The sequence below is a fragment of the Phodopus roborovskii genome, unplaced genomic scaffold (assembly GCF_943737965.1).
Source record: "Phodopus roborovskii unplaced genomic scaffold, PHOROB, whole genome shotgun sequence".
NCBI classification, from domain to species: Eukaryota; Metazoa; Chordata; class Mammalia; order Rodentia; family Cricetidae; genus Phodopus; species Phodopus roborovskii.
In genome coordinates this window covers 51,919-68,823 of record NW_026126447.1, presented here as the reverse complement: position 1 = coordinate 68,823, position 16,905 = coordinate 51,919, and the positions used below count along the sequence as shown (strand labels likewise).

General features: G+C 44.3%; 1 protein-coding gene across 1 annotated transcript; it reads right to left on the bottom strand.

Annotated features, from left to right (window-relative positions):
• Nucleotides 1-5,026: 5,026 nt before the first annotated feature.
• Nucleotides 5,027-12,226, bottom strand: Atp6v1g1 (ATPase H+ transporting V1 subunit G1). Its single transcript, XM_051188019.1, has 3 exons — nt 12,076-12,226; nt 7,776-7,876; nt 5,027-5,783 (listed from the first exon to the last, which is right to left on the bottom strand). The coding sequence occupies exons 1-3, from the start codon at nt 12,155-12,157 to the stop codon at nt 5,610-5,612; spliced, it is 357 nt and encodes a 118-aa protein (XP_051043976.1). The 5' UTR covers nt 12,158-12,226; the 3' UTR covers nt 5,027-5,609.
• Between the last annotated feature and the right edge of the window lie 4,679 nt (nt 12,227-16,905).

Sequence of the window (16,905 nt, the reverse complement as noted above, 5' to 3'; positions counted from 1 at the left end):
GTATTAATTTTGATATCCATGAACTACCCAAACATTTACAAAAGTGTTTCTTTCTTATAGATGCCACTGCTCATGACTTCTTGATACCTGTTTCAACTGTTGGAAGTGGTGTGACCTGATAACTCTATTGAAGACACATGGGATGTCAGCAGGTGGAGCACAACTACACAGCCGCCGTCCTTGTCAACTGTGCCGGGAGGCAAACAACACTGTATTTGTGGGGAAACTGGGTCAAAACCAGAAGAAAAACTGCTGAGTTCCTGTCAGGAAAGGCAACACACACACACACACACACACACACACACACACACACACACACACACACACACACACACGAGAGAGAGGGGGGGGGGTGAGGGAGGGAGGGAGGGAGAGAGCTGCAGAATGCTAAGTACCAGTGATAGGTATTAGGGACAAATGGGAGTGGAGTCACGAGAGAATTCCTATATGGCTGAGCAGAGGGTTCAACTAGTTAAGTGTGATTCTTTTCATCCTTAAAAACCACAGATGACAGGCAGCCCCTTTGTGGACTCTCTATCAGCGCCACTTCTCTTCTGATGTTCTCTGCAGGTGTTGCCATGTGGTCTAGAATGCTGTCACTCTTTCTTCATTGCCAAGTAGAAAAGGGTGGAGGTGGGTGACCCCCATCAGTCACTCCCAACACAGTAAACTTGTCATTAAGTTCACACTTGAAGGAGCTAGTGAGCACTATTAAGAGCCAGAGGAGTAAATGTAGGTACAATAGTCTGACCAGCACCTTCTCCCAAATTACCAGCCAAATCTTTTCATAAAGACTGTGTCCCATCTGCCTATCTGCACAGGAAGAATACAAAGAGCAAAGCTAGAACTGCTTGGTGGTACACAGGCTTTTGCAGTAACTCCAGAGCCACTGAAGTGATGGGAGATGAACTGACAGGGAAAAAAATATATATACACATACATGCATACAGATATACATGCATGCATGCATACATACATACATATATACAAAATCTTAGCATCTGCCATATTGCTCCTAAAAGGGAGAGGGGGTGATATGAAAAAGCTTCAACCTTTAGAAAGACAATTTTAGTGGACTTCTGGTATCATTAATCATCTTGAGTGGAGACAGACTGAATGTGCCCAGAAATGCATGCAGACTGTTTGTTGCAGGCTTTGCTTCCCTGGCCTGGCAGGTGAGTGGAGACAATACCCGACCCAAACCTGACATGGAGCTTGGCAGTCTGACTTGCAGCAGACAGTGCTGTACACAATACTGCTCTGAATAAATGTCCCTTACTTGTTCTGTGAACTTTCACATCCTTCAGGCCTCTGGGCGGGGGGTTTTCTCATGCATGGAGGTGGGATTACACCTCTTAGCTGCAGGATCTATAGGCCTCAAAACAGAATAAACCTTCCCACTAGTTGCCTGCAGAGATTAGGATGTGTGTGCAGTGTAAATTACTTCATCTCTCTTGAGTTTCCACCAATCCACAGTGAGTGGCCATTCAGGAAACTGTCAAGATTACCCACAAGGTTACACAACCTAAGCTATTTTATGAAACTGAGAGGAAGGCTAAGCTATGACATTAAACAGAATGATCTCATTTATAACAGACCATTGGAACATCCTTTCTAAGAAACTGTATAACTACCTAGAAGAACTGATGAACATCATGACAGAGGGGAGGGAGGAGTGATGGGAACAAGACATACAGAAAGCTCAGCAGACACTACACAAGAATTAAAGGCAAAGATGCTTAAAAGCACTGAAGGATCTTGGCTCTACCACACAAACCCTTGCCTGGTTCCTTAGTTCCCATACCTCAAATCTGGTCAAAGTTGCCAAGGGGTAACTTGGTTAGGGGCTGGAGAGACAATTCAACAAGTCAGAGCACTAGAGCAGTTAAGAACACCAGCTGCTGCTCTTCCAGAGGCCCAAGGCTCCATTCCCATCACCTACACACCAGCTTACAACCTACAGCTCAGTTCCAGAGACTCTGACTCCCCTCTTCTAGACTTTGTGGGTACCAGGCTATAGAGGTGGTAGACATACATACATGCAGGCAGGCAAAACACTCACTACACTTAATTGTTTTAAATATTTTTTAAAAACTTTAGAGTAAACTGATAAATATAAATGCAAGTATTCTTAATGCATAAGCTAGCATGTAGAAAACTGTCTTCATCACTTACAGCAGAAACAATTTCACTGTCCATAGCTCCCTCATTTCTTAAGTTGCCTTGCAGACAGGTTGGGTCAATGGGAGACAAGGTGTCAGGTGTCATCTGAGGACTGACACTCATGAGAACTGGCTCTTAGGTCATCTTACTCTTCCTACTTCTGCAATATGCAATAGTGCCAACTGTGCTGAGGTAGAGGCACACAGTAGAATAGCCTCATCACCCACTCACCACATGCCCAACAGCTGCCGCAAAGAAACCCAACTTGTATCAAACTTTTAAGAAGTAGGTCTTTGTTGTATTTCAGAAACAGGAGACATTTGCTGAGCACCTAGAATGTTCCAGGCACCATATGTAGTGCTTTGAAGTATTTTTAATAATTCTTTTCTTGTTACTGTAGAACAACAGTTCTGATCTGGGGATAATTCTGGTACCTAGGAGCTATGGCAATGCCCAGTGACATTTTTAGTTGTCACTATCGAGGGGGTCCTGGTAGCATCAAGTGGGTGGAGACCTGGACACTGCTGAACACCCCTGTAATAAACAAATGTTACACCAACCCAAGGAGAACTCCCTTTGAAGCCCAGACCAGGTCTCTTCAAAAGTTACTATTTTTTTTTCAGATTTACACACACACACACACACACACACACTATACGTATGTGTCTATACGAACACATCCATATTCCCTCATTTCTTTTTATGCTCAAATGAAGACAAATCCCACACAGTGCTCTGCTCTGTGCATCTCGGGTTCACTCTGCACCAGAGCCTACACACCCACAGGTCCCTAGTGACTGACCAACCATTCAGATGTTAATTTCTCACAGTGCACAACTAGAGCTTTCAAGCAAACTCACTTATGGCCCCACCCTCATTCAACTGGCCCGGGACCTACTGGTCAGTCAACTGACCTACAAATTGCTTAGAAGCATCAATCAGGATTGAGGACTCGAGGAAATCCCATTCCCAGTGACATCGAGACCTCCAGACCCCTTAGGAATATCACTACTCCCAAAATACCATCTCTCATCTTGCTCTATTCCTTTCCTCATCAATGCTAAAACACACCAAACCACCTGTTCCATCAACCATATCTCTCCAGTCACTCTTCAAAGTACTTAGGTTCCTCTCCCTGAAATCACCAAGCCCTCCCCTGCTCATGTTCACCTTTGCCTCTCAACTGAAATGCTACCTTCTGTTGGACTCTGTGCCATCAATCCTCAGCTGACTTGCAGTGCAATTCTAATAATAAAGGATAAACATCCTGGGCAGCAAGGTTAAAAGTTTAAAGGCTGAGCTTAGAGTGATCACATGTGCCTTTAATCCCAGCACTGGGAAGACAGAGAGGCAAGAGTCCTCTTTGAGTATGGGACCAGCCTAGACTACATAGCAAGTTCTAGGCCATCCAAGGGTGCATAGTGAGATGCTGTCTGGAAAAAAAAAAAAAAAAAAAAAAAAAAGCAAAATTCCCAAGATAGAGGATGTAGCTCAGTGTTAACAGTGCTTATCTAGTCCTCCCCAGTAGTATGGCACACAGGTCTAAACGTGTGAGTACCAGAGTTGTTGCATGTTCCTCCAGTTTCAGAGAAGCAACAGGTGGCAACAAGTGGAGGTTAGAAACCTCTGTGCTTAGCAGATGGAGACTTAAGTCTTAAACAAAATGGAACATGTTAAAAAAAAAAAAAAAAAAGGAGAGAGATCGTGACTATATAGACAGAACAAAAGTCCAAACTAGCAATTGGATGACTGGAAGAGATGGACTGGAGAAATAAACGTGGGTGGTAAAGCTAAGAAACTGTAGTGGTCTCACTAAAGAAATGTAGAAAAGCAAGGACCAATGCTCAGGCTAAGACAGAGATGCAAATCATGCCATTGTGAAGCTGCAATATAAGAAAGTGGTGTAAGCAGAAGAGACTGACATCTTGATCAAACCCACCTTTCTCCACCTGCACAGCTGAGCCAGACAAGCAGCAAGCAGCTCCAGTGCAGTGGCAAGCCTTAAGTGTTTTAACAGGATAATGGAAAACCTGAGGCAGTAAACCCTTCAAGTGTGTGCCCGCGCGCGCGCGCACACACACACACACACACACACACACACACACACACACACACACACACACACAGGAACAAACAGAACAGTGACCAGAGACTGGAAGTGGCCTAACAGCAAATAACCCAGAGGCACAAAAATCTGTGCTTACTATCTCACAATGATGCATGAAAAGGAAAACCCCTAACATTCTTTTGACTGTTTTTACCCACAATTACTCTGCAATCAAAGATTGTTAGCCTGAAGAGGGCCACCAGGTATCTCATATTTGGGAGCCAGTGAAGTTATACATCAATCACTTTACTCACCAGAGAGGTATGTTTGCTCATTTGCCCAAGGCTGCCAAGGATGTCTGACCCAGGGTCCTCTACAGTGGTGGTTCTCAACCTTCTTAATACTGCAACCCTTTAATAGGGTTCCTCATGTTGTGGTGATCATCAACCAAAAATGTATTTACATTGCTACTTCATAAATGTAATTTCGCTTAGTCATTAACTGTAATGTAAATACCAAATATGCAGGATATCTGGTAATGTGACCCTGTGAAAGGGTCATTCAACCCCCCAAAGAGGTCATGACCCTCAGGTTGAAAACTACTGTTCTAGACAAAAGGCTAACTACTAGCTCTCAGGTTGCCTGCTGCTTTCTAAAACAGAGGATGAAATCACATGCTATTTCCTTCTAACAAACACCTTGAGGATTTACTAGTAAAATACACAAATCTGACATGTGTTGATTTCCTAAATGAAATTCTGCTCAACATATGGGTCAAGATACACTTTGCATTATCAAAAAGAGGAGCCAGAGGGATGAAAGGCAAGACAAAGTTTTACTTTTAAGTGATTACAAGCACACCAAATAACATGTAACACGTTATCGAGTCCTAGCATCTAGTAATTTGGGTTAAGGTACACTAAAAGCAGCCTGAACAAGCATATTCACTGTCCTAAACTAGCCAGAATGGACTACTATAAGGCTGGCTGCTGCTTCATAAGAGTTACAAATGCTATTTACTACTTTTTCATAGATAACGCCCCTGACCTTTAAGAAAGTGGAAGGGAACAATTTATTCCCTTGCTTTCTTCAAAGAATTGTGTTTCGGTTTTTTTTTTCTACTAGACTAATAAAGGAAAAAAAATCAACAGTGATGCCTATTGTTTGCACAAACACACAGGAAACATATACTCTTAAAGACACACAAGGTAAAAAGATGAAACTTCAGGGACTACGTTGTACAAAAAGCTAGATTTGATACTCTCATAAAGTGAAGGGATCTACAACAGCACAGAGAAATAATTTAATGCCTTCCAGAATAGAACTCAAGCTCTGTGGAGGTCTCCTATTCTGTAAGGGAATCTCCCATGACAACCCACAGAGCACGTGCTTCCACCTCCTATCCATTTATACGGTAATTTTCATGGATTTCTGGCCGGATGTCACACACAAAGGCCAGGAGGTTATCCAGGACTTCATCCCTGTTCTGCTGGAAATAGTTCTGGAGGATGGTCATCTTCTCCTGGGTCTCCTTCTCCACCTCACTGCTAGAACTGCCATGGGACCCCAGTGCCTGCAGTGGAGAAGACAGAATACAAGGATACATTAAAGATTCTCTGGTTGAGCCATTTAACAAGCAACCTGCTGGCTTATGGAAAAGCCCCAACTCCTTAACAAGAGAAGGCAATCAATATACCAGTGGAAGGCAATGTAATCTGTGAGTAAAGCTATGTGACGAACCAGGCATTCCATCAGAGCTCATTGCTATCTACAGCAGTATTCCACTGTCTAGTACATGGTCCTTAGTAAAGACTGGAACCAACCTAAAGATTCAACCACTATGGCACCACCCACAGTGGTACACACTTGTGATCCCAGCTACTTGTGAGGTGAGAGCAAAACTGCTTGAGCGCAAAAATAATAGAGTACATACAAATGTGACAGGGATTCAATTCCCAGCAGTAGCAACAGTAGTACGTCAACCAGCCAAGTGCACACACACACACACCAACAACTAAAACTGGTTATGAACTACAAAGCATCTATACAGCAGAATACTGTTCAGCAACATGAACTGTAAAATATGCAATTTATGGGTGAAAAATAGTACAATAGTATCAGTGATATTAGCATTTAAATTATTTTCAATGTGTCTTCAAAAGTGAAAGGATGGACACTGGAGAGATGGCTTAAGAGTTAAAAGCCCTTGCCACAGGTTTGGTTCCCAGCATGGTGGCTTTCAACCATCTGTACCTCCATATCCAGGGGATCCAATTCCCACTTCTGGCCTCAGGGGGCACCAGGTGTGAACATGATGCACATACATATATGTAGGCAAAAAGGACTCATACACATACAATACATTGTTCAAAATGTACTACTGGGAAAATTTATCTAAACTCATAACCCAGCATGGAGATATATAAGTGCAATTCCAACATGTGGATAATGAGACACTGCCTCTGTTCCATAAGTATGAGCCATGTGCCATACCCCAGTAAGTATCTCAAAAGTAAAGGTGCTGCCTACCATGGGACTACACTAGAATGTATTTTATAGTACAACACTGACAGTATCCAATAAACAACTGTGGCACATGTAGACACAAGACGGCTGCCCTGACACAGAGAATTTACTGTGCAATGTAACAATTTTTAGTACCAATCTGCCAAGAGGAACACTGCATATTTTAATGTGCTCTGTGATTGCTCGGTGCAAAGAAAATGGAAGCCTGTGTCCTTAATGCTAAGAAGGAGACAAAGGTGCCCATGATCACTGGCCCTTGGTCTGCACAGGTATGGGCCTAAAACCACTGGAGACAACCAATGCAGAGCCTGAGAATGAAGCACAGAAATGTAAAGACAGGAATGAGAAGAGCCCAGAGCAGTCATCTCGACACTTAGATGAGGGCAAACTCAATCTTTTACTTAGGTTTTAACTAAGTCAATAAACTGTGAACCACTGTTTACTGTATGGGATATCACACAGCTCTGTTCCCCCTTTGATCCTGTTTCCCTCCAAGATCTCTATGCATCATTTTATGCATCACAGTTACCTACCACAGTGATAAAAGTCTGTACTTTACTGAGATACAGGTTCCATTTAATTCATAGCAGTGTTCACAGCTGCAGGTTTGTAGGGCTTACTGTAAGCTAAACTTGAGGAAGGCAGGGACAGAACCTACTGTTCCTGGTTGATCCCCCAGCATCCAACATGGTACCTGACACATGCCAACTACCTAAAAGATTTCTAAATAACAGCATAAATGAAAACTAGAATCTGATACAATAAACAACAGTAACCATCCCAAGAGACAAGATGAGCCTCAAACAAATCACACAATTAATAGGGATGGGACAGGGGATAGGAGTTAGGGGCTAGAGAACATGTTAGCATGCAAAAGCCAAGAATGTGATCCCCAGTACCACCAAAACCAAACCAAAACAAACCCAAACCTCAAAATAAACCCAAACCTCAAAACTAAATGAGAGTCTTCAAGCTATCCTGGGTATTTTTAGATCTACACAAGAAAGTAAGGCAATAATGAAAAGAAAAAGAAACCCACCGCAGCTTCCTTGGCCTTGAACTCCTTTTCCCTCTGCAGGCGGTACTGTTCAATCTCAGCCTGGGCTTCTTCTTTGGCCTGCTTCAGCCTCCGGTTCTTTCCTGTTTTTTCAAAGAGAAAGACATAAAGATGTGTCCCAAAGCAGAACAGCAAGTAGATTCTGATAAAGAATCTTAGTAGTCATTGATGACAATAATTAATGCCATGCAGTGGTGGCCCAAACCTTTAAGCCCAGCACTCAGGAGGCAAAGACAGGCTGATCTCTAGAGTTCTAGGACAGCCAGGGTTATTATACAAAGAATCCCTGTCTCAAAAAACAAAAGCAATAATAATAACAACAAAAAACAAAACAAACAAACAAAAAATACCAGAAAAACACAGGGAAGAGGGACTACAGATCTACATAACATTGTATGTTCTGCTTCTGGCCTGTAAGAGGAGACAAAACAGGAATGCCCTTTAGAGCTGTAAGCAGTGCACGAAGCCCTCAGTCTAAGATCCAGAACTGCACACTCACTTAAAAATAAACGATGGAATGTCACAGTATAGTCTCTCAATCTTAACTATTAAAAACCTGTTAATGTAAGATGGGTGACAGCTATCTGGGGAGCTCTTCCTCACCCCAAATAGTGAACAGCAATATATCATGTCACTTTAACAACTGCAGACCTTCTTAGGAATCTGCTGAGAGCTAATGCACTCAAATGACATCACCTAAAATGTAGCTAAGGAAAGACATGACATAATACTGGAAACCAGGCACCAGGGCTGTGGCAGAATCAAAGCCATGACTGGGGAGAATGCAAAACGCCATGCCAGAGCACACACAACTGGGAGGGAGAAGAAACAGGGGTTTTGATCTCTGGAAGACAGCAGTTTAACAGATCTGTAAAGTCTCCAGGTTGACAGATACAAGTCCAGCCAACAGTCTCTGCTTTAAATGTGAGAGAGAGAGAGAGAGAGAGAGAGAGAGAGAGAGAGAGAGAGAGAGAGAGACTGTGTAGTCCTGAAATTCACCCATTCATAAACCAAGGGGCCTGGAACTCAGAGATCTGCCTGCCTCTGTCTCCCAAGTGCTGGGATTACTACAGGTGTATACCACTGTGCCTAGTTTCATCAAGAGGGTGTTCTAGATTAGCCTAGATAAGTTAATTTGTAGCAAAAGAAAGCACTCATCTTAAAAACAAACAAACAAAAAAACTCCACAAACACTGTTAGACATCACTGAATTATCAAACTGTCCAAAGCCCACTCTACCCAAGTGGACAGATGGAACTGAAGTGAACTTGAAGTCCCTGATTAGAATTCTGGAGCTTTCCAACTTGGGCCTGGCAGAATGGCTCTCCCGCAAAGGAGGGTGGAGAGAAGAAGGGCAGTTCTGCCATCAACAAGGTGGTGATCCAAGAATACACCACAACATTCACAAGCACAACCATGGCGTGTGCTTCAAGAAGCATGCTCCTCAGGCACTCAAAGAAATCTGGACATTTGCCATGAAGTAGATTGGGTCTCCAGATGTGCACACTGATCCAGGCTCAGCAGAGCTGTCTGGGCCAGAGGAATAAGAATGTTCCATGCTGTATCTGTGGACATTTGTCCAGAAAACCTAACGATGATGAGGACTCACCAAACAAGCTCTACACATTGATAACCTATGTGCCTGTTACCAAATTCAAAACTCTACAGTCAGTCAATGAGGATGAGAACCTGCTGATTGTAAAATAAAGTTGGAGAACTGCACAAAGAGAGAGAATTCTGGAGCTGTAATGACTTCATGACATCAGCACTGTCTGGCAAGTCTGAAACAGTCTCTCCCTACACACCCAAGGATTATTTCTGCAAGTCTACACTTAAACACAGTATTTATTTCAGCTCACTCCTCCTCGGATGGGCCCAATCCTTTAGAGATTATCTGCCCCCATCTGCTACATGGTTCACATTTAAACCTGAAGACCTTTTCCAAACCAAGAGTCTATCAAAGACATCCATGGCCCAACCATTGTGCAGGAACTCCAAGGTAATTTCATATCCCGTCATTTCCAACTCCCACAGCTCCTTAAACAAGACCACCACTGCCTTTTGGCAAGCAATTTCAAAGGTGTATTGACAGACTTCTAAAAAGTCAATATTACTGGACCAATAGATGACACAAACAGAAATACACATCACCTAGTACTGGGGAGTCTACACACTAGATAAGTACTCCACCACTGAGCAACACTTCAAGCACCCAGAGTCCCCAGACTTACCTTTTTTCTTCCCCCATTTTAGGTTTTATGTAGCTTGCTCTGGTCCCAAAGTTGGGATCCTCCCTTGCAGTTAGTTATGCATCATCTCCTCAGCCCAAAATTTCTTTTAAATCATGCTTTCTCAGACCTTTTAAGTAGGAGCCATTTCTTTCCAGTTCTTAACTGGGCAAGTCAGGTGTGATCACAAATAAGGGACAGTTTTCAAATTTTAGCTCTCTTCAATACCTCTCTTCCCAACTACTAAAAAAATCTTAAAATGTGAGTCAGCTGTAAGCTAACCCCTTTAAAACAAACTCCTTCAGCAAATAACAACTGATACACACCAAGACCTTGCAGCCCAGAAAGGTTTGAACCTCCCAGGAATTCAGCCATACCCACCACAGTTCAAGTATTTGCTCTTGCACTTCCTCCAAATGGTCTCATGTACTTCCCAACACATACACCTGCTGTTGCTGCTGAGTCATCAATGGACAAACTGACCAGACATTCTGGAAATTCTGGATCAAGAATATGGCAACACAGACTTTCAAGTCACGCAAGAACAAAGAACACATGCTTCTCACCATCCCCAGCACTCCCAGAGGAAACTTCTCCCAGGAAATAAATAGGAGCACAATTCCCACCAGAGCCACACTTGAGGTCTACTTGGGGGTGGGAGTGGTAACACATGCTTTTCATGCCAGCACTAGGAGCCAAGGCAGGCAGAGCTCTGAGAGTCCCCACTTAGCCAGGAGTTCATGAGCCTACCTCAAAATAAACCACACACACACACACACACACACACACACACACACACACACACACACACCTGTGTACAAGTTTTATAATAAGAAAACTGCCTTGTATTAGAAAAGCCTCTAAACCCCATACTGTCTGCTCAATTCATCTGAGTCTCACTTTTCCCACCTGCAAAACAAGAGTGAATACATATATTGTCTGCTTACTTAGAAACCTGGATAGATAGAGTTACTGAGACACAGTCTCCAGATTCCAAAAGCTTAGTCTAGTGACAGGGCCATGTAAACCAAACATTTACTATAACACTATGTTAAAAACTAAGCACCAGGGAGGGGCTCCCAACCTTGTCTGAGGGAAGGAGACTGGATGAGGAGGACCAGCTGCCTACAGTTTGAAATCCAAAAGAAGACTAACCATTTGGGTATCAGTGGGGAAACACTGAGGAAGGGTCTTCCAATCTGAGGAAATGATGTGCAAAGGCTTGTGGGGACATATATAACGCTGCCTTGAAGACGCACAGTGATTCAGTATAGCTGAAAGAAAATACCTCACAGTGATATTCTTAGGAAAGCATACAAAAGCCTGATTGACGTTAGTGCTTCCTTTAATCCCTTATGAAATACCACCTTCTGCAGGACTAGGACCACTGACTGGGAGGAAAGGTACTGGGAAAGGTATAGTGTCACACTTTAAGCAGGTGACTGCAATGGGAAAAAAAAAAAAAAAAAATGGGTTGTAGAATACGACTGGCTTCTTCCACTCCTTCAGTGCCAGTTAGACCAGGGAGGTAAATTGACTTTTCTGGCCGCCTTACCCCTCTCAACATTGGCCTTTCACTACCTACACACACCCGTTTAACTGATATTTGCTCCTCCGCTGGAACATGAAATAAATACCCTGTGATGAAGACGAACTCTGGCACATTTTCTGGGGAACAACAACAAAAGGAATGAACGAGTTAGGCAGCCACATGAACTCAGGTGGCTGAACTAAGATGCTGGAGGAAGAGGTGGACTGGGGTCGGGACAGAGAGGCTTGGCAAACGGCTTAAAGTGAAGTGGGGAGAGGCGGCCAAGATGACCACGGCGGAGACTCCCGCGACCGGGCGGGATCCTTGAGCAGGGACTAGGTGTGAGGAGCGTTTCGGTCGGTGGCCACTATACGCCCTCCACCCCAAGCGGAGGACAAACCCACCAGGGTCTCGGCAGGCAACGTGTGGTCCCTTCCAGGCGCCGCCCGGGCTCGGGCCTCCGCCCGCGGCCTAACCTCCGACTCCCGCCTGCTATCCCGCCCCGCCCCGCCCCGGAGCTCACGCTTGCGGGCCTCGGACACCTTCTCGGCCGCCCGCTTCTCGGCCTGCAACAGCTGCTGGATGCCTTGCGACTGACTCGCCATCGCTGCGGGGACTCTCGGCCAAAGGAAAGGCCTATATCGACAGCTTAAACACTCGCAGGAGGCCCTTGGGTCAGCTGACCCGCGGCCCACGATCTGCGCCTGCGCAACCCGCTGAGGCCCCTCCCCTTCCCGCCGTCAGGTGACCCGCCCCGGCGCCTCAGCTGACCGCCTTGGAGTCCAGTGACTCCCAGGAGGTGGGGCGGGGGCGGAGCGGGGCGGAGCAAGGAGAGCGCTGAGCAGTTTGACTGCGCCTGCGCATTGAGGGATGGCTGCTGTGGCTGCTGCTGCTGTTTTCTTCTGAGTTATTTGTCAGTGGCTGATCTTTGGAGCCGGTACTGTCCCTGTGGCAGCCCTGCCACGTGGTTGTTCCCCTTCTCTCTTATATTGATGCTGTGCCCACGTTAAAGTCCAGAAACTCTTCATCCAGGTAGACTCCCTACTTTTCTGGAACTTCGGAATTTAGACCCTATTAGCAAGCAGCACGGCCCATTAGAGGTACAACCTGAAATACTCAGGATACTGAAGCCAAGGTCTGGCTAGATTGCATAGTGAAGTCATGTTTTGAATTAAAAGGGAAAAAAAAGAAGGAAAGAAAGCGGGCGGTGGTGGTGCATGCCTAATCCCTGTGCTCGGAGGCAGAGGCAGAAGGATCTCTGACTTGAGGCCAGCCTGTTCTACAAAGCAATTCCAAGACAGCCAGAGCTACACATAGAAACCCTTTTTGGAAAGGAGGGGGATGGGGGGGAGTAGCAAATACACATGCACATACTCACACTCACGGGGATTCCATGTAAAGTCAGACACTAGCCCCTGTGACTTCTGGGCCACCCCTATTTATTTTGTGGTGCTAGGGATGGAACCTAGAGCCTCAGGCATTCCAGGAGTCTCCTCTCTCTTCCCACTGAGCTGTATCCCCAGGCCTGCCATCCCCTTCTGAACTAAGTTTGAGAATGAATAGTGAAGCTTTCTGTAAGTGGTGATAAATGTCCAGTGTATGTACATACCCACCTTTGACCTGAGGTTAGAGCAGGGAACAAGACAAATAAGGTCCCTAAGTGGAGCTCAGGGTTATGCACGAAAGACAGATTAAGGAGTCAGAGTGATGGCTTGGGTTAGAGACACCTGCCTCATAATCAACCATCTGAGTTCTACCTCAGGGACCCACCTGGAGCAGGGAGAGAAATAGTTCCTGCAAGTTGTCTTCTGACTTCCACAAACACAGTGACATAGATATATACTAACACTACCACCCACATTAATTTAAACAAATAATTTAGTGTAACAAATGAAGGGTCCATGCACAGTGCTTTAAGAAGTGCCTCTTAATGAAGATAGGACCCTGTAGACAAGGATGTGAAGGCTATCCTAAGGATGACATGTAAAATGAATTTCTAGGGCTGTGTTGACAAGCAGATCTGTTTCTACACTTGCCTACTGTAGATAAAAATTTTAGCTTCCACTCCAAAGAGAATAAGAGAGTTTATTTTGAGTCCAATATGATCACGGCCCAGGAACAACAGGTTCAGGTTCTCCTGAATGACAGGTTCCACTGAAAAAGAGTTTACATGTATGGTCACAAAACAAAAGAAGGTTGTAAATACATTTACCCAAAAAAATGTACTCAATGTGTTTACCTAATACATGGGTGAGTACAATAACTAGACAGGTCATGGCAGTGTGGAAAAACTTCTTCTATAGGTCCAGCATGCTTTGTTGTAAGACCCATAGCACCAAGGTTGAAAAAAAAGCCAGTGGCTTATTAAATTTAGCAGTGCATTCCAAACATCCCATCTAGTGGTCAGAGAGCTGTCAGGGCAGAAGTTAGTAGTAAACAGTTATTGAGGAAACCAAAGATAGGCCAAGGTCATTTTAGCTCTACAGCTGCAAAATTGCTTCTCTCTTTAGTCATGAACTTCCATTCAGTCAGTTTTCTTCTCTCTTTAGTCATGAACTTCCATTCAGTCAGTTTTCAGGACCTTCCACACAGGTGTGTGTAAGGAGTATTGTTTTTCCGCCCACCGCCTGGTCTGGTCCTGCTGCCGCGCCAGCCCCAATTAAAACACAGAGACTCTGTATTAGATATAATACTGTTGGCCAGTTACTACTTTCTTATCTTGTCTTAAGTATTAACACATTTGTGTTAATCTATGTATTTCCATGTGGTCTTCTTACCCGGAGCCAGCTGCCGAGTACTGCTCTCTCCAGACTCTCCATCTTGGCTCCTCCTTACTACTTTCTATTTCCTCCTTGTCTCCTAGTCCCTCCTATCTTTCTTTCCTATTGGCCAACAGTGTTTTATTATTAACCAGTATGAGAAACATATATACATAATGGCATCTCCCATCAGGTGTGGCTTCTTCAGAAATCACAACTACCTTGTACCAGGTTCTGCCCTCGGGATAATGGGCAAGATGGGAAGGGAGGCTTGTGTTTGCACTGTCCCACACCCTGGACTGACTCCTGCCAACAAGTTCAGAAGTGCTATGGAATAACAATCTCATTTGATAATGTTTAAGTGGAAGCTCAGCAGGTTAAGTAATCTGTCGACATTCACACCCCTACTAACTGCCAAATGAGATGCTTGCCTCTCCTTAGGGCTTCAGACTGCCATCTTTAACCAGCTGTGCTCTTCTGTGGGATTCCTGTGGGCTTTGGAAAGGATCAGCGGACCTCTTAGAGTCTGTGAAATGCTGAGAACATAAAGTAATGCTAAGGTCTTTTTTTCTAGAAATCTGTCTGCACAGTGAAGAATGAGAGCAAATTCGTAATTCAAAGCTTTCTCACGTGATTCAGGTGGGACATGACAAGAGAATCATGAGAATAGTCTCTGGCTTTGTAAATCCAGTCAATAATTTCTTGAGGAGATTAGCCAGTGTTTATGTTTCCAGAAAACACAATATACTCAAACAATCAATGGAGAACAATATGCTTTGTAGGCATGGGAGAAAAAAAGAGATGATAGAGAAAATGTCTTAAATGCCCACTTACAAACAAGCGGATGAACAAATGTGGCTTCTTGTACCACAGAAGAGTATTCAACCATGTGCCCATGGAATGACTCAACAAAAACATTGGCAAGCCTGAGGGCTGATTTCTATTTTCTATTCCCAGGTCCTGGGTTGTCTAAAGAGAGAAAAGACTCCCAAAGTTGTCCTCTGACCTCCACACACATGATATGGCATGTGCATACCCACATATAATGAACACACAAGACGGAAAGGAAGGAAGGAAAGGAGGAAGGAAGGAATAAAGGAATGGAGAGAGCGAGGGAGGGATACACACAGAGAAGAGAGGGAGAGGCAGAGAGAGGGAGAGAGAGAGATTTTAAAATTTTGACAAGGTTTCATTATGTCACCTGGCTGGCCTAGAATTCTCTGTGTAGTCCAGGCTAGCCTCAAACTCTCAGGGATCCATTCACATCTCTCTGCCCCTGAGTGCTAGGATACAATGCATGTGCCACCATGCCCAGCATCCTAAGCCTTTTTAAATACATTTTTATTATTTGTGTGTGTGTGTGTGTGTGCCTGTACATAAGTGAAATAAATCTTCCCTCCGTAAGCTGTTTCTTGTCACCTATTTGGTCACAGCAGGAAGAAAATGAACTAATATAATAAATATCAGAAGATGTTGCTACCAAACACAATTACAAATGGGGGAAACATTGAAACTCTTCAATCAGCAGAATGGTGGGAGAGTAAATGGAAGGGGTTTGGTTTTAAATAGGAGACACCTGAGTTTTTCTAACATTAAGATAATGTGTGGGACCATTCAAACTGTCAGTCATTGGGGCAAATAGATATTTAAAATACAGCTGGATGCAAAGCAGACAAAAAAGCAGGCAGTTCTCTGTGGTTGTGAGGACACTGACTGGTGGCAGTGAGGCAGAGCTGTCTGTAAGCTGTCATAGGCAACTTCCACAGGAAAAAATGACACCCATGAACAACAACTACATTCCTAGATGGCAAAGTCACAGAAATTGTCCTGTATGACTTTGATGGTTGGGGACATGCATGACAGAGTCTGCTCCCAGAGAACAAACAATCCATCTCTGGCAGGTTGAGGAGACAGTGTGTGTACCCACCCAGCTCTGCTCCAGACCTTCTGAGTACATGGGATCTGTTGGATATCACAGGAACAAACTCCTCCCTCTACCTCCACTTAGATTTATAAATGACTCAAGCCTGATTGGTCTTGGTCCACAATGCTATCTCCATCCTGGTAGTGAGATGCATTGAGAGCAGCAGTAACAAGGGATTACTGTGCTTGATTGGGAGGTAGGGTGCAAGTCTTGTGGCACAGAATCTTTCACATGTACATACTGACCTCCAATAGGAGGTCATATCACCGAACACCCTGATGGCATCTAAAACAATGGAGAATGAGTGGGAGGAAATATTCTGCCCACATTTGGCATCAGCAGCCTGAAACAGAGGGAGTGGAGGATTTCTCCTTTGATTGCAAAAAGTCTTGAGACCCCCCCCCCAAATCTGCTACTTTTTTGGACAAGGCAGACTCTCACACATGGTACTCTGTTTCTGCTTGTCGAACCCTGCCACCCTTAGGTAGTAGAAGCTCTCATTGCCCCACCTGGTTCCCTGGAACTTTGATGGATGCTCAGTCTTTCCCACCTTCAGTGGCCATTAACCAGATACAGTGTAAGAGTGGCCATAAACTATCCCAGAGAGTAGTCCCCACCCAATCAGTGACAATAGGAAATTGGTATATAAATGCTCTATAACACCCAATTT

Excerpts from the sequence above, each read along its gene's own strand:
- Atp6v1g1 (XM_051188019.1), bottom strand. The coding sequence starts at position 12,157 with ATGGCGAGTCAGTCGCAAGGCATCCAGCAGCTGTTGCAGGCCGAGAAG. Across the intron at positions 7,877-12,075 it reads GGTGTCCGAGGCCCGCAAGC|GAAAGAACCGGAGGCTGAAG; the intron begins GTGAGCTCCGGG and ends TTGAAAAAACAG. Across the intron at positions 5,784-7,775 it reads TCAAGGCCAAGGAAGCTGCG|GCACTGGGGTCCCATGGCAG; the intron begins GTGGGTTTCTTT and ends TCTCCACTGCAG.